This window comes from Macaca nemestrina, chromosome 17 (genome assembly GCF_043159975.1).
Source record: "Macaca nemestrina isolate mMacNem1 chromosome 17, mMacNem.hap1, whole genome shotgun sequence".
NCBI classification, from domain to species: domain Eukaryota; kingdom Metazoa; phylum Chordata; class Mammalia; order Primates; family Cercopithecidae; genus Macaca; species Macaca nemestrina.
Window position 1 is genome coordinate 84,093,048 of NC_092141.1, and position 22,798 is coordinate 84,115,845.

Below are 22,798 nucleotides of genomic sequence, written 5' to 3' on the forward strand. Positions count from 1 at the left end.
TATCCACTGCAGAACTGCTTGCTTGCTTGCTGGTGGGGAGAAATCCCCACATATTTAAAGTTGGAGAACACTTTTTTTGACACAGGGTCTTGCTGTCACCCAGGCTGGAGTGCAGTGGTGCGATTGTGGCTCACTGTGGCCTCGATCTCACAGGCTCAAGCAATCCTCCTGCCTCAGCCTCCTGACTAGTCGTGTGTCATCACACCTGGCTATTTTTGGTAGAGATGAGGTTTCACCATGTTGCCCAGTCTTGGAGAACACTTTAAAATGTTACTGCCCAGAACAATGGGGAGGTAGAAGAGTCTAACCTACTTTAGAGACTTCTTCAGAAAGAAACCCACTTCTCTCCGGGTCTTCATGTTTTAACTTGTTTTTGTTTGTTTTTTAAGGAGGTCTCGCTATGTTGCCCAGGATAGCCTCAAACTCCTGGGCTCAAGCATCCTCTTGCCTTGGCTTCCCAAGTAGCTAATTACAGGCATATCTGGCTATTTAACTTCAAATGACTCATCCAATCAGTGGGCAGGATTTATAGTGACAAAGAGAAAAGCATCTAACCAGAGAGAACACTGAAACTATCTCAAAAAAAAGACACAGTACACAGTGTTTCAAAATGTGGATATTGTTTACTTGAAGCAACAGTCCAGGATTGTGAAATACAACACACATTTTAAGGATGAGACTTTCCTTTCACGGTCAAGCACCAGCATCATGCACACAGCATCAAGTTATTTAAAAAAACACCCCTGTGGGATCCCGTTCCTGGATGAAGGCCCACTTCGGTGTGATTGCCTCCCTTGCTTCACTGCTCTTAGTTCCAGTCAGTTTCATTGTACATCCAATGTACAATCCATTCATTGTACTTCCTCTGCCTGAGAGCAGAGGCTCTGCTCATCAGCCAGCCAGTCTTGTTACTATCTGGCTACTTTTTAAGGTTAAAAAATAAAAGGCAGTTTCTTTGCTTTGCAGGCGGCAAGGCATGAGGCACAGGCCTCTTCATTGTTCACATGGCACAGGAGGAGGCTCTGAGCAAAGGCCACTGGCAAGTTAGGGCAACACCAAGGCGGCTCTGTGGAGAGACTCCCTGTGCTGAGGCCTGGCAGGAACGGTGCCTGGGGACTGTTCATGGTCTGACCAGTTGAGGCTTGGTAAACCCAAGTAAAGTGTTAAAAACCTCAGTACAAAAGATCCTCTAACACATCTGGAACCAAATTATTTGTTCTTAAAAACACAGTACTAAGTGTCACAAAGCTTTCCCTCCAATCTACTACTAGAAAACACTCATGCCACGGCCCACAGACCCAGGAGTCAGGACAGAGAGAAACCTGTTCTTCAAAAGAAAAAAAAGAAAAAAAAAAAAAAGACAGCAGTACATAAAGTGCTTCTTTTTAATGAAACAAATCCAAGAGATGTACAGTCAGGCTCAAGTTGTGCAGTTCACAAGCATGGAGAAAACAGACAAAACGACAGCGTTCAGGACAGTCAGAGCTAACCCAACACGAGGCTGGACTTGCCGCCAGGGGGATTTCTTCTGGATGGCACTGGGGCCGGGGCCACCGGGCTGGGCACAGGCGCAGCAGGCACCGGCTTCTCTTCACTCTGCCCCAGGCTGCCTGGCAAGTCTGTATCCACATTTTCTATGAAAACAGGGAATAGAAATAACACTCATAACGACAGCTATTTCCTGTTAAGATTAAGGATCTTTTTTTTGTTTTTGGTTTGATGGTTGGAAACATACCTAAAGGTATAAAGAAAATAACAGTCACCCGCCACGCTCCCACTGCACAGAATTCACCAGTGTTCATCTTTCCATATCTGTCACCTGCCACGCTCCCACTGCACAGAATTCACCAGTGTTCATCTTTCCCATATGTCACCCGCCACGCTCCCACTGCACAGAATTCACCAATGTTCATCTTTTCCCATATCTGTTGTTTACGTTCTTTTCTAAATTACACAAATACATGAAGACATGAAGATTTTTAAATAAGAACAGGGAACTCTAGCTCTCTGGCCCCTTCCAGCTCCAGGTGGGTCAGGCTCTCACTATTCCCAGAGCTCCCACTGCAAGTCCTGTGCAGCCTTCTAGTCCACTTGTTTTATGTATATTTATTTACATTTAGCCAGGTAACATGCAACATGTTTTGGTTACATTTAACATAAATGGTATCAACTTCCTTTTTTTCACTCTTGAAAATGTATCCATATTTACAAACAGGGTAGTAATTCACCTTGCTTATTAACTGTATTTTTTCAAATCTCTCACTTCACTGTCAAGCTTCATTTCTTTATAGTAATTATCCCATGACATAGGCTATTTATCCAATTCTCTGACAGCAAAAAAAAACGAACAATCCAACCTTTCCAAACGAATTGTTTCTCGTCAGGATTGTTTCCAAACCGAGAAAAAACACTGATTCAAAGTGAAAAGTGAATGCAAAACTTCTGTATTTTCTATGAAACGAAAATACTAAGAGTTTAATAGTTGACATATTTTTTTATTTTTAATTTTTTTGTGGGGGGTGGTGGTGAGGGATATTGAGACAGGGTGTCACTCTGTGGCCCAGGCTGGAGTGCAGTGGCTCAATCACAGCCCACTGTAGCCTCAAACTCCTGTGCTCAAGCAGTCTTCCTGTATCAGTCTCCCAAACAGCTGGGACTATAGGTGTGCACCACCACAACTGGCTATTTTTTTTATTTTTAAAAGATGGAGTCTCCTTATGTCACCCAGGCTGGTCTCAAATTCCTGGGCTCAAGTATCCTCCTTCCCATCTCAGCCTCCCTAAGTGCTGGGATTATAGGCATGAGCCACCTTCACCCTTCACACAGCCTAGTTTTTTTTTTTTTTTTTTTTGAGACAGGGTCTTTAACCTCTGCCTCCCAGATTCAAGCAATTCTCCTGCCTCAGCCTCCCGAGTAGCTGGGATTACAGGCACACACCACCATGCCTGATTAATTTTTGTATTTTTAGTAGAGACAGGGTTTCGCCGTGTTGGCCAGGCTGGTCTCGAACTCCTGGCCTCAAGTAAGCTGCCTACCTTGGCCTCCCAAAGTGCTGGGATTATGGCATTAAGCCGCTGCCTAGTTTTCTTTTTTTTTTTTTTCTTTGAGACAGAGTTTCGCTCTTGTTGTCCAGGCTGGAGTGCAGTGGTGCGATCTTGGCTCACTGCAACCTCCACCTCCTGGGCTCAAGCGATTCTCCTACTTCAGCCTCCCAAATAGGTGGGATTACAGGTGCACGCTACAACGCCCGACTAATTTTTTGTATTTTCAGTAGAGACAGGGTTTCACCATGTTGGCCAGGCTGGTCTCAAACTCCTGACCTCAGGCGATCCACCTGCCTTGGCCTCCCAAAGTGCTGGGATTACAGGTGTGAGCCTCCATACTCGGGCCTAGTTTTCTTTTTAATAGCAAGTTTATTTCAGTATGAACCAATCAAATTAAGTTGCATATTCTAAGATATTTGTACAAATATTTCATAGAAGCCCTTTTGCCTGAAAAGGCAGTAAGGGCAGTTAATAACGCTCCTATATTAATGGAATTTTTTTTTTTTTTTTTGAGACTGGGTCTCATTCCGTCACCCAGACTGAAGTACAGTAGCGCGATCTTGGCTCACCATAACCTCCGCCTCCCTGGCTCAAGCAATTCTCCTGCCTTAGCCTCCCAAGTAGCTGGGGTTATAGCCTCAGGTGATCCACCTGCCTCAGCCACCCAAAGTATTGAGATTACAGGTCTGAGCCACTGTGCCCAGCCAAGAAGAGGTCTTTAAACTAAAAATATATATTCTTGCTGGACGTGGTGGCTCACACCTGTAATCCCAGCACTTTGGGAGGCCAAGGCGGGTGGATCACCTGAGGTCAGGAGTTCGAGACCAGCCTGACCAACATGGAGAAACCCCATCTCGACTAAAAATATAAAATTACCCAGGCATGGTGGTGCGCGCCTGTAATCCCAGCTACTCAGGAGGCTGAGGCAGGAAAATCGCTTAAACCCAGGAGGTGGAGGTTGCAGGGAGCCAAGATCACGCTACTGCACTCCAGCCTGGCAACAGAGAGACTCTGTCAAAAAAAAAAAAAAAGTTTTTAAACACTTATTCTCAATTCATGTACTTACCTCATTACAGGCTAGAAACAAACCAACCTCCCTCTTCTGTGGCTGCACTATTTCTGACTGGACAGACATTTATTTTATTTGTTTATTTTTGATGCTTTGTTAATGTTAACATGCTACTGCTGCTTTTAACATTTCATGAATTTCTGGAACATTCTATGGAAGTAACATATAAAATGTTCTATACTATTTAACTACAAGCAAAAATAGAGTATGAAGCTTTTCAGAACAACAGCCGTCGCAATTATGAACTAAAACTCAGAGAAGGTCACCCATTAGTTTCCTATGGTTACATCCATTGTAAAAGAAGCAAGATGTCACGCCTGTAATCCCAGCACTGTGGGAGGCCGAGGTGGGTGGATCACGAGGTCAGGAGATCGAGACCATCCTGGCTAACACGGTGAAACCCCATCTCTACTAAAAATGCAAAAAATTAGCCGGGTGTGGCGGCAGGAGCCTGTAGTCCCAGCTACTTGGGAGGCTGAGGCAGGAGAATGGCGTAAACCCTGGACGCGGAGCTTACAGTGAGCTGAGATCGCGCCACTGCACTCCAGCCTGAGCGACAGAGGAAGGCTCCGTCTCAAAAAAAAAAAAAAAAAAAAAAAAAGCAAGATGAAATGGCTCAGATACACAAGTCCTACAATAAGTGCCCCTGAAATAACCTAAATATAATTGTAAATATAAAAGAAAAACAAAACTCCACATTTAAAATATTCAAGATAAAGAGAATTCGGACTGAGACAACTTGTTAGTTCAAGCAGTTTCATTTCTGCAGGTGGGACACGGCCTCCTGCTATACATACAGGACCCACTGAAAGTCTTCATTCCCTGTCTGAATCAAGCAGTTAAGGAACATTCTGAAGAACAAAAAATTACCTTGCAGTCCTGCCATGGTGGTTCATTTTCATAAAGTCCTCTTCAGATGAATCAAGCTCAATCCTACTAATCTTATATTTGTCTTACATGATTACTAGAACTGTTTTGTTTTTCACAAATACATAACATACTAAAGAAGAAGAAGAAAAAAGCACCTATGGAGACTAAACAAGCAGCAATAGGCCTTACTTTAAATATCTGTCCAGGCCAGGTGCAGTGGCTCACGCCTGTAAATCCCAGCACTTTGGGAGGCCAAGGCAGCCGCATCACCTGAGATCAGGAGTTTGAGACCAGCTTGGCCAACACGGTGAAACCCCATCTCTACAAAAGTACAAAACTTAGCCGGGCATGTGTGCGCGCCTGTATTCACAGATACTCGGGAGGCTGGGCAGGAGAATCGCTTGAACCCGGGAGGCAGAGTTTGAAGTGAGCCAAGATCGTGCCACTGCACTCCAGCCTGGGCGACAGAGTGAGACTCTGTCTCAAAAATAAATTAAATAAATGTCGGTCCAGTCAGAAATACTCCAGTCACAGAGGAGGGAGGTTTGTTCGTTTCCAGCCTATAATGAGGTAAGTACAGGAATTGAGAGTAAGTGTTCAGAAACTTTTATTTATTTTTTTAGATGGCGTCTCTCTCTTGCCAGGCTGGAGTGCGGTGGCGCGATCTCAGCTCACTGCAACCTTCACCTCCCGGGTTCAAGCGATTCTCCTGCCTCAACCTCCCGAGTAGCTGGAATTACACGCACGCACCACCACGCGTGGCTAATTTTTGTATTTTTGGTAAAGACGGGGTTTCACCATGTTGGCCAGGATGGTCTTGATCTCTTGACCTCATGATCCGCACACCTCGGTCTCCCAAAGGTGTGAGCCACCGTGCCCAGCCAAATGTTTAGAAACTTTTATACCAATTTGACACAGAAAGCTTTTGTCTGATGAATTTAAAAAAAAAAAAAAAAGCTTCAAATGAAATTCTTTTTTTTTTTTTTTTTTTTTTGAGATGGAGTCTCGCTCTGTCACCCAAGCTGGAGTGCAGTGGCCGGATCTCAGCTCACTGCAAGCTCCACCTCCCGGGTTCACGCCATTCTCCTGCCTCAGCCTCCCGAGTAGCTGGGACTACAGGCGTCCGCCACCTCGCCCGGCTAGTTTTTTGTATTTTTTTAGTAGAGACGGGGTTTCACCGTGTTAGCCAGGATGGTCTCGATCTCCTGACCTTGTGATCCGCCCGTCTCGGCCTCCCAAAGTGCTGGGATTACAGGCTTGAGCCACCGCGCCCGGCCCAAATGAAATTATTTCTACCAAAATATACATTTTAGACACTCCTAACTTGTCTCTCTTATTTGGCACATCAGTAAGATAACTGAACAAAGACACCTCTATCTGAATAGAAATGATTCATTGTAAGCATCCAAGAATCAGAGCTGGAAGAAATAGAGCCGACCATCTAACTTGCCCACAGTCAGGGAGGCTTCTCTGCCTGAACTGCCGGGACCTTCTCCCTCTTAAAAGATTTCTCAAGACGGAAACTCCAAAGTCATTCCTGTAGCCATTCCTGCGTTTAATAGCCCAGGAGGTAAAAGAAACTTCCTGTACCTCCAAAGGGAATCTATCTTAAACTGAATTGGGGTTGACCTTTCATCCTCTAGATGTATCTTATTACTGTACCCCAGCCAGGCACAGTGGCTCACACCTGTAATCCCAGAATTTTGGGAGGCCAAGGCAGGAAGATCAACATGAACCCAGGACTAGCCTGGGAAACATGGCAAAACCCTGTCTCTACGAAAACTACAAAAACTGGCCAAGCGCGGTGGCTCACGCCTGTAATCCCAACACTTTGGGAGGCTGAGGCGGGTGGATCACGAGGTAAGGAGTTCGAGACCAGTCTGGGCAAGATGGTGAAACCGTCTCTACTGAAAACACAAAAATTAGCTGGACACAGTGGCGGGCACCTGTAATCCCAGCTACTCAGGAGGCTGAGGCAGGAGAATTGCTTGAACCCAGGAGGTGGAGGCTGCAGTGAGCTGAGATCATGCCACTGCATTCTAGCCTGGGCAACAGAGCAAGACTCTGTCTCAAAAACAAAACTACGAAAATGAGCCAGGCGTGGCAGCATGCAGCTGTAGCCCCCACGACTAGGGAAGCTGAGGCGAGAGGACGGCTTGAACCCAGAAGCCAGGGCTGCAGTGAATGGCGATTGTACCACTGCACTTGTGGCCTAGGCAACAGTAAGAACCTGTCTCAGTAAAGAAAAAATATTATTGTGCCCCTTGTCATTTTAAGACAGATGAACTAAAAGTTGCAGCAGTCAACAACACAGAATATATCAGGTCAAAAACTTAAAAGGAAAAAGGCCAGGCACAATAGCTTACACCTGTAATCTCAGCACTTTGAGAGGCCAAGGCAGGGGGATCACCTGAGGTCAGGAGTTCAAGACCAGCCTGGCCAACATGGTGAAATACCGTCTCTACTAAAAATAGAAAAATTAGCCAGGTGTGGTGGCACATGCCCCTAATCCCAGCTACTCGGGAAGCTGAGGCAGGAGAATCGCTTGAACCTGGGAGGTGGAGTTGCAGTGAGCTGAGATTGTGCCACTGCATTCCAGCCTGGGCAACAGATCTAGCTCAATTAAAAAAAAAAAAAAAAAGGAAAAAACAACAACAGGTAACCACTGGGGGAGAAAAGAAAGGACTTAGGAGTTTGTGACCAGCCTGGCCAATGTGGTGAAAACCCCGTGTCTGCTAAAAATTAAATCAGTTGAGCGAGGCTGGGCACAGTGGTTCATGCCTCCCAGTACTTTGGGAGGCCAAGGTGGGTGGATCACCTGAGGTCAGGAGTTCGAGACCAGCCTGGTGAACATGGCGAAACCCCGTCTCTACTAAAAATACAAAAAATAGCCAGGTGTGGTGGCACACACTGGTAGTCCCAGATACTTGGGAGGCTAAGGCAGGAGAATCGCTCGAACCTGGGAGTCGGAGGTTGCATTGAGCTGAGATCACACCACTGTACTCCAGCCTGGGTGACAGAGCAAGACTGTCTCAGAAAAACAAAAACAAAACTGTGAGGGGGACTGAACAGGGAACAGATTATTAATTATGTAGTAGGACTAATGACACATTGTCGACATATTTCTCCAGGTTCCCCTAACTTCTAGTTATAGTAACTGGCCAAAATAATTGAATAAAGATTACCTGAGTGTTGCTAAATAAGGTCTGACAGTGAAAGTATTCAGAATATAGAAAGCAGTGGAACCACCCGGGCCTGGTGGCTCACGCCTGTAATCCCAGCATTTTGGGAGGCCGAGGCAGGTGGATCACCTGAGGTCAGGGGTTCAAGACCAGCCTGGCCAACATGGTGAAATTCTGTCTTTACTACCAATAAAAAAAAAAATTAGCCGGGCGTGGTGGCGGGCCTTGTAGTCCCAGCTACTCAGGGAGGCTGAGGTAGGAGAATCACTTGAACCTGGGAGGCAGGAGTGAGCCAAGATCGTGCCACTGTACTCCAGCCTGGACAACAAGAGCGAAACTCCGTCAAAGAAGGAGGGGAGGGAAGAAGGAAGGAAGCAAGCAGTGGAATAAAAAAAACCTAGATTTTACCTCCAGAAGTCTTTCCAGAACGGTACAAATAGAACACAAACAGTAACTAATACACACATCTTCGGTCCAATGCAAAAGTAACTGGTCCTATGATATTATCATATACATACATGGATGAAAATATACACACACAATCTGTTTTTGTCCATGGCTACTGGCCAGTAACTCCTATAGCCCTTGATACAGTCTTTTGTTATAATGGGGTGCATTAAGCCTCAGGAACAGCCCTCAGGAAACAGAATCTCTTTGTGACCTTCTGTCCTCCTTTTATCAGCCCAGGGCAGGACTGTAATCTGATGGCAGGTCAAAAGACCCTCAAGCCAGAGGGTTCTGCTCCATACCCTGGAGGAGGGAATGCTATGTGGAGAGGCCAAGAATCTGAACAGATGGGCCTTCTGAGTCTCCTTGTTCAGTCCACTGGTATGAAATCAAACCTTTTGTCTAATCACATTTCTGTACAGTTGTCAGTCATGCTTATGTAATGAAGCCTCCATAAAAAACCAAAAGGGGCCAGGCATGGTGGCTCATGCCTGTAATCCCAGCACTTTGGAAAGCCAAAGCGGGTGGATTACTGGAGGTTAGGAGTTCAAGACCAGCCTGGCCAACATGGTAAAACCTCGTCTCTACTAAAAATACAAAATTAGCCAGGTGTAGTGGCGTGCATGTGTAATCTCAGCTATTCAGGAGGCAGAGACACGAGAATTGCTTAAACTCAAGAGGCAGAGGTTGCAGTGAGCCGAGATCATGCCATTTCACTCCAGCCTGGGCAAAAAGTATGAAACTTGGCCAGGTACAGTGGCTCACAGTCATAATCCTAGCACTCTGGGAGGCCGAGAAGGGTGGATCACCTGAGGTCAGGAGTTCCAGACCAGCCTGACCAACATGACAAAACCCTGTCTCTACTAAAAATAAAAAATTACCTGGGTGTGGTGGTGGGTGCCTGTAATCCCAGCTACTCAGGAGGCTGAGGAAGGAGAATCGCTTGAACCCGGGAGGCGGAGGATGCAGTGAGCCAAGATCGCACCACTGCACTCCAGCCTGGGCAACAGAGTGAGACTCCATCTCAAAAAAAAAGAGTGAATCTCCATCTCAAGAAAAAAAACCCAAAAGGGGCTGGGCATGGTGGCTCACTTTGGGAGGCGAAGGTGGGAAGATTGCTTGAGTCCAGGAGGTGGAGGCTACAGTGAGCCATGATTACACCACTGCACTCTAGCCGGGGTGAGAGCAAAACCCAGTCTTAAAACTCAAAAAAAACACCAAAAGGATGGATTCTGAGGACTTCTAGATAATTGAACATGTGGAAGCTGACAGGAAGGTGCAACAACTCATCCATGTGCCAGGAGGGTGGCACACCCCAACTCCAAGGTATGGGAGCTCCTGCACTTGGGACCTTTCCTTACCAGGCCCCATGTATCCCCTCACCGGGCTGTTGATTTGTATCCTTTCAAATATCCTTCGTAAAAACCCAGGTGCAGTGGCTCATGCCTGTAATCTCAATACTTTTGGAGGCTGAGGCGGGAGGATCACATGACTAGCCTGTGTAACATAACATAGTGAGACCACATCTCTACAAAAAAGAAAAAAAATTAGCCAGGCATGGTGGCATACACGTATATCCCAGCTACTCGGGAGGCTGAGGCAGGAGGACTGCTTGAGCTCAGGAGTTTGAAGTTGCAGTGAGCTGTGAGGGCGACACTGCACTCCAATCTGGGAAACAGAGCAAGATTCAGTTTAGAAAAAAATGAAAAATATATGTATCATATATTCATAATGAACCTGTAAACATAAATGTTTCCCTAAGTTCTTTTTGTGAACCTCTCTAGCAAATTAAAACCATAGAAGGAGTCACAGGAACCCCAACTTGAAGCCAGTCAGTCAGAAGTTCCAGAGGCCCAGGCTTACAACTGATGGGAAGGAAGGGGCAGTCTTGTGGGACTGACCCTCAACCTGTTGAATCTGAGGTTATCTTCTGGTAGAGGGTGTAGAAACTGGATTGGAGGACTCCCAGCTGGTGTCCACTGACTGGTGTGTGGGGAGAAACCCCCAACATTTGGTCACAGGTGTCTTCTGTGTTGCTGATTGTTGTGGTGTGAAAAAAGAGGAAAAACACATCTGAGTGTTTTCCCCCTAAACAGGTCCTATAAGGAAGAACCCAGGCAATGCTCCCAAAGGCTCAGAGGCTTCTCCTCTAAGCCCCACCAAGAAACACTGTGAGGCCGGACGCAGTGGCTCATGCACCCGGCTCATGGTGCCACGTGCCTGTAATCCCAGCTATTCAGGAGGCTGAACCAGGAGAATTGCTTGAACCCGGGAGGCAGAGGTTGCAGTGAGCTGAGATCCTGCCACTACACTCCAGCCTGGGTGACAGAGCCAGACTCCAACTCAAAAAAAAAAAATCAACCAAAAAACAGAACACTGCGTAGAAGGCAGAGAGGAATCTGCTTCTTCAACCTTTCTGTGTGTCCTTGTGAGCACACCACAAAACATAAGGGTAGGAAAAGGCCTTAAGAGGAAGCTGCTGCTCTGTCTAGACCAGAGGGCTTGTGACTGCTGCACTTCACCGACTGCTACCGCCTGACACTTATAAACCTTGCGTTCATCAGCAATTCTTTAGCACTTATTAAAGAAATGCCAATAAATACTTCCAAGATTTAAGATAATTAAGTCAATGATCACAGCTCATTTCCACCTATAATTGGTAATATGGATGGTTAGCTGAAAAATTACATCTGCCCCCTAAATCATCATTTACAAAATCACCAAGCAGGTAACCAATGTCTTGCTGAATAAGCACCTCCCTATAAAAACAAATGAACTTTGTGAGCTGAGCTTGAAATGCTTATATTAAAAAGCTCTCTCTGGCTGGTGTGAGTTATCTCGATTGTTCATAGTTACAGATCAACCTCCTTGTTTTACTCTTTCCCCTCTTCTCTATACTGCACTTGGCTAGTCTGTAATAAATAACCACATAAATACAAAAAGCTCTCAGCTGGGCGCTGTGGCTCATGCCAGTAATATCAACACTTTGGGGAGGCTGAGGTGGGAGGATCACTTAAGCTCAGGAGTTTGAGACCAGCCTGGGCAACATAGTGAGACCTTATCTCTACTAAAAATAAAAAGAAATTAGCAAGGTGTGGTAGTGTACCCCTGTAGTCCCAGCTACTCGGGAGGCTGAGGTGGGAGGATCACTTAAGCCCAAAGAAGCCACAGAGAGCTGTGATTGCCCACTGCACTCCAGCCTTGGCAACAGAGAGACACCTGGTCTCAAAAAAAAAAAGTTCTCATTAAGTGTAACAAATACTGACCTGATTAATATGTGTGTGTGTGTATACATATATTTTGGTTTAGTTTATTTTTTTAAGGCAAGGTCTCACTCTGTCACCCATACTGGAGTATAATGGTGTGATCTCTGCCCATTGCAACCTCCACGTCCTGGGCTCAAGCAATCCTCCTACCTGAGCCTCCCGAGTAGCTGGACTACAGGCATGTGTAACCATGCCAGGCTAATTTTTGTACTTTTTTATAGAAACAGGGTTTTGCCATGTTTCCAGGCTGGTCTTGAACTCCTGGGCTCAAGCAATCTACCTGCCTCAGCCTCCCAAAGTGTTGAGATTACAGGCGTGAGCCACCATGCCCAGCCAATATATGTAATTTTAAAGGATTCTGTTTTTTCCCTTCTATTACATTTCTAGCACTGATCGCATTACTGGCAGATTAAAAATGTGGCCATGTTTACTAACTTTCCAGTTTCATTTTTGTTCCTCTCCACCCAGAGTATGGCGACACTTGGGGCATGGCCAGGTTTCACTCCCCTGTCTCTTTCCCCATGATTTAAATCAAGATTCAGATCTGTCCTGAAACCATGGACAGAGCCAGAAATTTGGTCTTCAGAAGTACTCACCATGAATATCACCTTCTCCCTAGAAAAGAAAAAAATTCAAAAATTTACTTCCTATTTTAATTTTGGAACACACAAAACAGTAATAGTTCATAGCAGCTAACATCTACTGGAAACCAAATGTGACATTTCATTGTGATGCAATCAAGTACAGGGTCAGTCGGCTACCTCTGTCCAACTTAGGACAATGCTATGCAAAAATTCTGCATGATAAATTGCTCTAGTGCCAGTACCACATCTAAAACAAACAAACAAAAAAACCCAACATTTCCTCTGATGACCTAACACCAATTAGCATTTCAGTGATCTTTTATTAGAATGGAAAACTGGTGAATCTATCCTTTCATCTCTCTCCTTTCCCCTCATCTAGTTGTGGAAGGACCCCTATCAGTTCCAAAGCCCTTCTCCAGTTCTCTCGGCACTCAGACAGGTGATGCCTCACTGTGCTCTGAGGGCTTTAGTGCTTAGTCGGGCAGGGTCTTTCCACTTTGCAGCACACACCCTGGGGGGCTTGGTGGCAGTACTCAACTGCAGACACAACTAATGGTAATGCCAGCACTAGTCTCCTGGAGTTCAACGCAAAGCAGTATCTGCAAAAAAACAGCCCCTGAACTCAGAAACACTTCTATATATGAGACACACAGGAAGTGAGAAAGAACCACAAGTTCCAAAAATCAATATGGGAGATAAAACAAATCCTAATGGTAAAAGAGATACAGAAACAGACTGAGACCATGTTAACACACTTCTATGATTTTACTATCAATCTTCCATTATCAATATGGCCCAGTCCCTTTCCTAACTACATCAATGTAAAATTCCAGTGGGAGAACTGAAACTCTTAGTACAAATTTCAGAATCATATTGACCTCAAAGCCTTTCTGGCCTCATGCTGTCACACTGACCTTCAGATCTAAGAAGTCTCCGGAGCTTGCTTCAGAGGAGTTCCTTCTCTGCAGTCCAGATGACTCCAAGTCTTCCCTGCCACCGCTAGACTTGGCACCTAAAAATCAAAATATACTTTCTTCAGAAATACAATAGAAAAACTCTAAAGCAAAACACTTCAGGCTGGGTATGGTGGCTCATGCCTGTAACCCCAGCACTTTGGGAGGCCAAGGTGGGCGGATCACCTGAGGTCAGGAGTTCAAGACCAGCCTGGCCAACAGGGTGAAACCCTGTCTCTACTAAAAATATAAAAATTAGCTGGATGTGGTGGTGCATGCTTGTAATCCTAGCTACTTGGGAGGCTGAGGCAGGAGAATCATTTGAACTCGGGAGGTGGAGGTTGCAGTGAGCCAAGTTGGCACCACTGCACTCTGCACTTCAGCCTGGGCAACAGAATGAGACTCTGTCTCAAAAAAAAAAAAAAAAACACACTTCAGCAATTGACATTATGTGTTAGTCTCATATTATGAAATGAGGAAACAGTCTTAAGGAAGTTAAGCTGATCACTTAAACATTAACTCAGTCTGACTTCAGTCCTTACTCTGATACATCACATAGCCTCTCAGTATTTCCCATTTCTTTCCTCTCAGGCTAAGTCTAAACTGTTGTTTATTACCATTAAGCTAGATTTTGTTATTAGTTCAAAACCAGCTGTAGTTGGTTTTTCTTTTGTTTTTTTTTGTTTTCATTTTTTTTTTTTGTTTTTGTTTTTGTTTTTGAGACGGAGTCTGGCTCTGTCACCCAGGCTGGAGTGCAGTGGCGCAATCTCGGCTCACTGCAAGCTCCGCCTCCCGGGTTTACGCCATTCTCCTGCCTCAGCCTCCCGAGTAGCTGGGACTACAGGCGCCCGCCACCTCGCCTGGCTAGTTTTTTGTATTTTTTAGTAGAGACGGGGTTTCACCGTGTTAGCCAGGATGGTCTCGATCTCCTGACCTCGTGATCCGCCCGTCTCGGCCTCCCAAAGTGCTGGGATTACAGGCTTGAGCCACCGCGCCCGGCCTTTTGTTTGTTTTTGACACAGGGTTTCACTCTGTCACCTAGGCTGGAGGGCAATGGCTCAATCACAGCTCACTGCAGCCTCCACCTCCCAAGCTCAGCAATCCTCCCACCTCAGCTTCCCGAGTATCAGGGACTAAAGGCACACTGCCACTACCACCAGCTAATTTTTGTTTTGTTTTGTTTTTTAGACACGGGGCGGGGGCACATGTTGGTGCCCAGGCTGCATCTGTGGCTGTTGATGCTGGGCCCATCCCTTTGAACAGTGAGCACAGATAACAAGAGTACCTGCCGACTTGGCCCAAGAAGCTTGATTTTCTTCAGGTGTCCCAAATATATTAGAGGCCATTTTGTTCTTCCTCACAGGTTGTTCTGTTGGTTCATCAAAACCTAACGAAAAATTGGATCCACCACCTGGAGGCCGCAAAACCCTACAAATAATGGCAAAACATCAACTTCAGATCATACTGAAACATTTCTTGGCATAAATCTTTTCAGACAACTTTCATTTCACTTTCCTCACCCATTCATCTCCCTCACCCCCACAACAGATAGCTGCTAACAGGAAAAGGAATCACCTCCATCAGCGTCTACATTCAATGCTGGATGTTAAGATATTAAGTACTGCTTTATAATACTTGTAATAAGGTCATCGATCACACAAGGCAGCTCAAACAGTGTGGAACTCATCACAAATAACAGCCTGGTTGGTGTCCCCTTTTTGGAAATGGCAAAAGACCTAATGCACCTTACTCTACTGGGCTTGGCTGAATATATTTGCTTTTTTTTTTTTTTTTTTTTTTTTTTTTTTTTTTTTTTTTGAGACGGAGTCTCGCTCTGTCGCCCAGGCTGGAGTGCAGTGGCCGGATCTCAGCTCACTGCAAGCTCCGCCTCCCGGGTTTACGCCATTCTCCTGCCTCAGCCTCCCGAGTAGCTGGGACTACAGGCGCCCACCACCTCGCCCAGCTATTTTGGCTGAATATATTTGCAAAGAAGTTTAGAAGCATTTCTTGTTATTATTCATTTAAAAATCGTTTCCAGGCACAGTGGCACACACCTGTAATCCCAGCACTCTAGGAGGCCAAAGCAGGATCATTTGAGCTTAGGAGTTCAAGACCAGCCTGGGCAACATAGCAAGACCCCGTCTCTATAAAAAAAAATTAAAAATTAGCCAAGTGTAGCGGCACATGCCTGTGATCCCAGCTACACTGGACTCTGAGACAGAAGGATCGCTTCAGCCCAGGAGGTTAAGGCTGCAGTGAGCTTTGTTCACACCGCTGAACTCCAGCCTGTGTGACAGAGCAAGACTGTCTCAAAATGTAAAAAGTAAATAATATATATATATATTTTTTTGAGACAGAATCTCGCTCTGTCGCCCAGGCTGGAATGCAGTGGCACACTCTCAGCTCAATGCAAGCTCCACCTCCCAGGTTCACGCCATTCTCCTGCCTTAGCCTCCTGAGTAGCTGGGACGACAGGTGCCTGTAACCACGCTTGGCTAATTTTTTGTGTTTTTAGTAGAGACAGGATTTCACTGTGTTAGTCAGGATGCTCTTGATCTCCTGACTTCATGATCCGCCCACCTCGGCCTCCCAAAGTGCTGGTATTACAGGCATGAGCCACTGCGCCCAGCCAAAAAAAGTATATTTTAAAAAAATCACTTCCTTCTTATTTTCAACTAGATAAATAACTTGGGCACGGTCAGTAGCAGGCCCCTGTAGTCCCAGTCATTCTGGAAGCTGAGTCAGGAGGATTGCTTGAGCCCAGGAGTTCAAGGCCAGCCTAGGCAACATAGTAAGATCCCCATCTCTAATCATTTATGCACTTACACGCACATGCACACGTACATGCACGCGCACACACACACACAAGTTGGCTTGACCAATTTAGAAGCCCAAGAAGAGCTGATGATAGTCTCTTCTATCTCAACCTCACTAAAAAGCCATTTACATACTTGTACCTCACTATTCTCACAATAAACTTAAGTAACTACCCATGAGGACAAAGTCAGTATGAGAAATTAAGTAGAAGATTCCATGGCATGGTCTATGTCAGTATTCCTTTGAACATCATCTATAGCTCTCTGTTCCAACATGGTAATATATTTTTTAACATTTCCAAATCTTCCTGCCATAGGTTGACCAATTTGTCTCCTCCTTGGAAAAACTCAATTTAACTCCTCATGCCACCTTTCAAAACAAAAAATGCAGGTAGTTTTATGGAAATACTTTTTTTTCTTTCTTTTTTTTTTCTTTCTTTTTTTTTTTTTTTTTTTTTGAGACGGAGTCTCCCTCTGCCGCCCAGGCTGGAGTGCGGTGGCCGGATCTCAGCTCACTGCAAGCTCCGCCTCCCGGGTTCACGCCATTCTCCTGCCTCAGCCTCCCGAGCAGCTGGAACTACAGGCGCCCGCCACCTCGCCCGGCTAGTTTTTTTTTTTTGTATTTTTAATAGAGACGGGGTTTCACCATGTTAGCCAGGATGGTCTCGATCTCCTGACCTAGTGATCCGCCCGTCTCGGCCTCCCAAAGTGCTGGGATTACAGGCTTGAGCCACCGCGCCCGGCCTCTTTTTTTTTTTTTAAGGCACAATCTCACTCTTGTCGCCCAGGCTTGAGTGCAGTGGTGCAATCTCTCGGCTCACTGCAACCTCCGCCTCCCGGGTTCAAGCGATTTTCCTACCTCAGCCTCCTTAGTAGCTGGGATTACAGGCACCCGCCGCCACCACAAACAGCTAACTTTTGTACTTTCAGTAGAGATGGGGTTTCATCTTGTTGGTCAGGCTGGTCTCCAACTCCTGACCTCAGGTGATTCGCCCACCTGGCCTCCCAAAGTGCTGGGATTACAGGCGTAAGCCACTGCACCTGGCCTAATTTTTTTTTTTTTTTTTTTTTTTTTTTTTTTTTTTTTGAGACGGAGTCTCGCTCTGTCGCCCAGGCTGGAGTGCAGTGGCCGGATCTCAGCTCACTGAAAGCTCCGCCTCCCGGGTTTACACCATTCTCCTGCCTCAGCCTCCCGAGTAGCTGGGACTACAGGCGCCCGCCACCTCGCCCGGCTAGTTTTTTGTATTTTTTTTCAGTAGAGACTGGGTTTCACCGTGTTAGCCAGGATGGTCTCGGCCTCCCAAAGTGCTGGGATTACAGGCTTGAGCCACCGCGCCCGGCCTAATTTTTGCATTTTTAGTAAAGACAGGGTTTCACCATGTTGGTCAAGCTGGTCTTGAACTCCTGAGCTCAGGTGATCCGCCTGCGTCAGCCTCCCAAAGTACTGGGATTATAGGCATGAGCTACCGAGCCCAGCCAACTTTTTTTTTTTTTTTTTTTACTTTTTCTTTTTTTGTTGTTTTCCTACTGCCTGTGTAATTACAGAATATGGAAGGACTTTCTAACTACTGATTCAATTCCTTTACTGGTGATACGAGTGGGTCTGGTTTTGTTTCTTCAAAAGGCAGTTTGAATAAGAAACATTTTTCTTTCTTTCTTTCTTTTTTTTTTTTTTGAGACGGAGTTTTGCTCTTTTTGCCCAGGCTGGAGTGCAATGGCGCAATCTCAGCTCACCGCAACCTCCGCCTTCCGGGTTCAAGCGATTCTCCTGCCTCAGCCTCTCGAGTAGCTGGGATTACAGGCATGCGCCACTATGCCTGGCTAATTTTTTTGTATTTTTAGTAGAGACGGGCTTTCTCCATGTTGGTCAGGCTGGTCTTGAACTCCCGACCTCAGGTGATCCACCCGCCTCAGCCTCCCAAAGTGCTGGGATTACAGGCGTGAGCCACCGGGCCTGGCCATTCTTTCTTTCTTTTCTTTTTTTGAGACGGAGTCCCACTCTGTTGCCCAGGCTGGAGTGCAGTGGCATGATCTCAGCTCACTGCAAGCTCCGCCTCCCAGGTTCACACCTTTCTCCTGCCTCAGTCTCCAGAGTAGCTGGGGCTACAGGCGCCTGCCACCGAGGCCAGCTAATTTTTTGTATTTTTGGTAGAGATGGGGTTTCACTGTGTTAGCCAGGATGGTCTCGATCTCCTGACCTTGTGATCTGCCCGCCTCCCAACATAGTAAGATCCAAACTGCTGGGATTACAGGTGTGAGCCAGCACGCCCGGCCAAGAAACATTTTTCTAAGAATATATAGCACTTCTAGCTGGGTGTGGTGGCACGAACCTGTAATCCCAGCTACTCAGGAGGCTGAGGTAGGAGAATCGCTTGAACCCAGGAGGCGGAGGCTACAGTGAGCTAAGATCGTGCCACTGCACTCCAGCCTGGGCAAAAGAGCAAGACTCCGTCTCTAATAATATTAATAATAAAATTAAGGCCAGGAGCGGTGGCTCATGCCTGTTTTCCCAGCACTTTGAGAGGCTAAGGCAGGCGGATCACGAGGTCAAGAGATTGAGACCATCCTGGCCAATGTTGGGAAACTCTGTCTCTACTAAAAAAGTACAAAAATTAGCTGGGCATGGTGGCATGTGCCTGTAGTCCCAGCTATTCGGGAGGCTGAAGCAGAAGAATCGCTTGAACCCGTGAGGCAGAGGTTGCAGTGAGCCGGATATCGTGCCACTGCACTCCAGCCTGGCAATAGAGTGAGACTATGTCTCAAAAAAAAAATTAATTTTAAAAAATAAGGCTGGGCGCGGTGGCTCACGCCTGTAATCCCAGAACTTTGGGAGGCCAAGGCAGGCGGATCACCCGAGGTCGGGAGTTTGAGACCAGCGTGGCCAACATGGAGAAACCCTGTCTCTACTAAAAATTAGCCAGGTGTGGTGGTGCATGCCTGTAATCTCACCTAGTCGGGAGGCTAAGGCAGGAGAATCGCTTGAACTCGGAAGGCGGAGGTGAGCAGAGATTGCGCCATTGCACTCAAGCCTGGGCAAGAAGAGCAAAACTCCGTCTCCAAAACAAAAAAAAAAATCAAGACACTAGTACCCAAACACCAGCATAAGAGCAAGTCAAAACTCTAATCAGTCCAACTTTCTAAAGGTCTCTGTTCCTCCTGCAATAGCAGGTAGTCACCAACTCGGATGACGTCAGTGTTGTAGAGACCATTTGTAATAGTGAGACATCCCCAAACAAAGGATGTAGATCATAAGGCAGAAAGTATCTCAATGTTTTAGGATCCTACTATTCTTTCAGAATCATACATGACAACTAAATCAGGATTATATATTTAAGACTGAACAAAAATGTGTCCATGTACTGTAGATAACGATTTTTTAAAAATTACTCCTTTTCTTTCTTCTCTCTTTAAATCCCGAAGTTTCCGTATATCTTTGCAGATCATTCCTTACCAGACTAAATTTATAACGAGTTTATGGGGCCAGGAGAACATTATTGGACAAAATTAAGTTTATGAGAATTAGGTGAGATTATAGCAAAAGGGAAGGTAGAGAGACAATAAAATGACAATGCGACTACAGTCCCTAGAGCACAATACTGGAGGGAAATTGATGGCAAAAGGTGAATTAAACATTCATTCCACAGGATCAAAACTCATTTGTCTCACATTTCAAATGTACATATGAAAAAACTAAGTGTGAGGATTCATTTGACCTGATTACTGAAATTCTTTGCAAAACACTAATATGAACTCAACCCCAAAGAATAAAACCCCAGATTACACATTATCATTCTGACGACTGAAGTCTAACCGGCAGAAAGTTGGCCTCACAACACAAAATGAAAAACCAAGGCTCAATCTGTTCCTGTCCGCTGAAAAAATTATCTCATTGGGAAGAAAACAGAAAGGGAGCAACCAGTTTCCTGTGCTACTCAAGTTCCCTATCCCAGTAATCACCAATTTATTTTTTTGAATTTTACCCAATCTTTTTGACCTTGTAAACCTGAAAGAAATGAGTTGTAAAGGAATGTCATTTCCCATGCTATCCTCCTAGGCTCAATTGCTGAGTGAGGCGTGCTTTTTGTTCCCAAGTTCTCTAACCCCTGTGAGATATTGCTATTTCACGTGTCTTCTTAGCCCCACAAAATGGCTCCCTTTGTGCCACTTGGCCAGGACCCCGAGGCTAGCCACACATGAATGCAGGTCATAATCGATGTAAAATACATGCTCAAAAAAGTGAAATTTAAGCTTCCTCCAAGCCTTGAGGAGGATCCCAGACATAACTGTAACCCACCTTAAAGAACAGTGTGCAATTAGCTGAGACAATGTGGACACCTTCTACAGAATCCAAACCCTTCCACCAAGTTAAGCAAGGACTTGAAAAGGGTTCCTGTCCAAACACTGTACCCAGTGCCTCAAGCCCAAAAAGCAGTGGGATGAAGGGCAAGAAAAATCCCCCGCTTCCCAGGTAGAGCTACCACGTTAGAGACAATGGATGTCTCCGGCCCCGCCCAAGAACAAGAAACCTCCTCCTGCAAGGGAACCAGGGCCAGGGATGAACTCATTGGGCAAACGTCAAAGGAGGAAGCGAAGGTAGGATGCAAAGACCATCGTCCGAAGGTTTAAGCGCAGAAAACCCACTCGGGTTGGCTCATTCCCCCTCCCTCTTAGAAATGAGCGCAGGGAGGGGGAGAAGGGGTCTTTCCTTTGTTAGGAAAGGGGAGACACTTGGAAGAGGGGAGGCACTTCGAGGAGGGGAAGAACGGTTGGGTCCTGAATGCGGGGTGAAGGGTCGTGATGACCAGCCCCGCCCGACCACAAATGCACCTGCCAGGTAGGTCCGAATAAGGAGTGGGGCACGGCGAGGGTAAGGAGCCCCCCGGACCTAATCGATCCGGTCTCCGGATCCGATGGCTGCGCGCGAGAGCAAGACCAACCGCATGCCACGGGCCAAAGGCAGGAGCGCGTGGCCCAGCAATGGGACAATAGGGCCTGACCATGCATGGGGCCCTAAAGGCTCCCCGGGCACCTGGGGGGCCAAGCCCACCACCCTGGGGATGGACCAGCCCGGATGCCCACAGAAGAAAGGGAAGCCCTCCCCACAGGTTCCGATTAACGAAAACCGGCCGTGCTCCGAGGGGCGACCAGCTCCGGCCTCCCCAGCCCCTGGCTCCGTGGGAGGAATGAATGGAAAGCAGCAGGGACCCGGGTGGGGCCGGCGCGCAGGACTCGCCAGGCGGCACAAAGGCGGCGCCGACGGCAGAACCCCGCCACCCGCCCCGGAGCGAGCACAGCGCACCGGGCTTGTTAGCCGCAACGACCGGCGCGAGGCCCCGCCGGCAGCGGCCCTCCCGGCCCCTCAGCCCCGTGCGGCTCGGGCGCGACCCGGTTGCCTCACCGGGAGCTATTCCTGCTGTTAGGGTCGACTCCCTTGAAGGTGGTCGTCGTGGTCATGGCGCCGAGGAGCGAGGTAGGCTGGCGCGGGAGCAGAACGCTCAAAGGGTCGGACCCCAGGTGCGCAGGGTAACTCCACACCCAAGAGCCGGCCACCGCCGCAGGAGCCGCCGCCGCCGCCTGTCCGGGCGATCGACGCCTTTATAGACATCTCAAAGCCCTCCCCCTAATCCTCCGGCATTGGCCGATTCAAATGAGCCCTTTCATTCCTATTGGCTCTCTGGAGTGCCAAGCACCATGCGGCATTACGATGGGCTGTGGCGGCCACGGCTCAGCCTAAGCCCGCCCCCTTCCTGGACTGGGAAGGCCTTGGGACGCTCTCCCCTCCCCCACCCCAAAATCTCGGCGATGATTGGACAGAAGGCGAATCTAACTCGCGCTGGGTACAAGTCGTGTTGGCTGTCACTTTAAAACGTTACCTGACAGAGGGTGAAGCTCTTTCTTGGGGAGTTACAACCTTGGCAAGCAGAAGGGAGATTTGTCACTGTTACTATTCTCTCATTTGCTTTACTGATGGTGGAATAGTAAGGGCATCCTCCTTAAAGGATGAAAAGTACTGCAACAAGTTGACATTTATTTATTGAATACCTACTGTGTGTCCCATTTAGAAACCTAATAGTCTCAAAGCAGCAGCACTATGAGTCAGCAACAGAGAGCACGCCAAGATGATCCCTTTTAAAAGGACTGGAAATTCTTTACATTTTAATGTTACTGTTTAGTTGTAATGGGTGGTGCATGTACTGGGTGAAAATTACAGTCGCTCCTATTTGGGGGCCTATTCTAAGGCTGGTTAATGCCTGGCACCAGGAATGGCCTCATTCCCTGCTACCAAGACTATGGGAGCAGCTCAGGCCTCTGCAGCTGTTTATAACCCTTAAGTCATGACTCTTCCACCTGTCTGGGTAAATCTATCCACGCAACAAATGCAGACACACTTGGAGGACTCAGGAATGATGGTTTACAAGATCATAATAGGAAAGCCTTGGGCAAAAGAGGGCAGGCAGTTGATAGATAAGCCCTTCTCATGTCTTGCATATTTCCTCAAGGCAGATGTCTTTGCTCAATATTTCCAAAATAATTGAACCACATTCCTCTTTGCAAAGCCACCTTCCA

General features: G+C 46.7%; 2 protein-coding genes across 6 annotated transcripts in view; one reads left to right on the forward strand and one right to left on the reverse strand.

Moving 5' to 3' along the window:
• The window catches only part of LOC105469153 (armadillo repeat containing 7), a 41,981-nt gene extending 27,148 nt beyond the window's left edge, over positions 1-14,833 (forward strand). For 2 of the 3 annotated variants that reach the window (XM_071083562.1, XM_071083563.1), the window contains one exon: positions 14,604-14,833. The gene's annotated coding sequence lies outside the window, so the exon portion shown is untranslated. Of the gene's footprint in view, positions 1-8,847; positions 8,994-14,603 lie in introns of all 3 variants that reach the window. The other variant, XM_071083561.1, reaches the window with a different exon arrangement.
• JPT1 (Jupiter microtubule associated homolog 1) lies at positions 1,372-21,839 on the reverse strand. Of its 3 annotated transcripts, none has more exons than XM_011719799.2 (5): positions 21,630-21,830; positions 14,701-14,843; positions 13,377-13,474; positions 12,475-12,493; positions 1,372-1,634 (listed from the first exon to the last, which is right to left on the reverse strand). In XM_011719799.2, exons 1-5 carry the CDS (start codon positions 21,683-21,685, stop codon positions 1,486-1,488), a joined length of 465 nt encoding a protein of 154 aa, XP_011718101.1. In that variant the 5' UTR covers positions 21,686-21,830; the 3' UTR covers positions 1,372-1,485. The 3 variants fall into 3 exon arrangements, with proteins under 3 accessions (XP_011718101.1, XP_011718100.2, XP_011718102.2); XM_011719798.2 differs by lacking the exon at positions 21,630-21,830 and adding an exon at positions 21,059-21,301; XM_011719800.2 differs by lacking the exon at positions 12,475-12,493 and having other exon boundaries at positions 21,630-21,839.
• Between the last annotated feature and the right edge of the window lie 959 nt (positions 21,840-22,798).

Excerpts from the sequence above, each read along its gene's own strand:
- JPT1 (XM_011719798.2), bottom strand. The coding sequence starts at position 21,231 with ATGGTCAGGCCCTATTGTCCCATTGCTGGGCCACGCGCTCCTGCCTTT. Across the intron at positions 14,844-21,058 it reads TATTCGGACCTACCTGGCAG|GGTTTTGCGGCCTCCAGGTG; the intron begins GTGCATTTGTGG and ends CATTATTTGTAG. Across the intron at positions 13,475-14,700 it reads TTCTTGGGCCAAGTCGGCAG|GTGCCAAGTCTAGCGGTGGC; the intron begins GTACTCTTGTTA and ends TTTGATTTTTAG.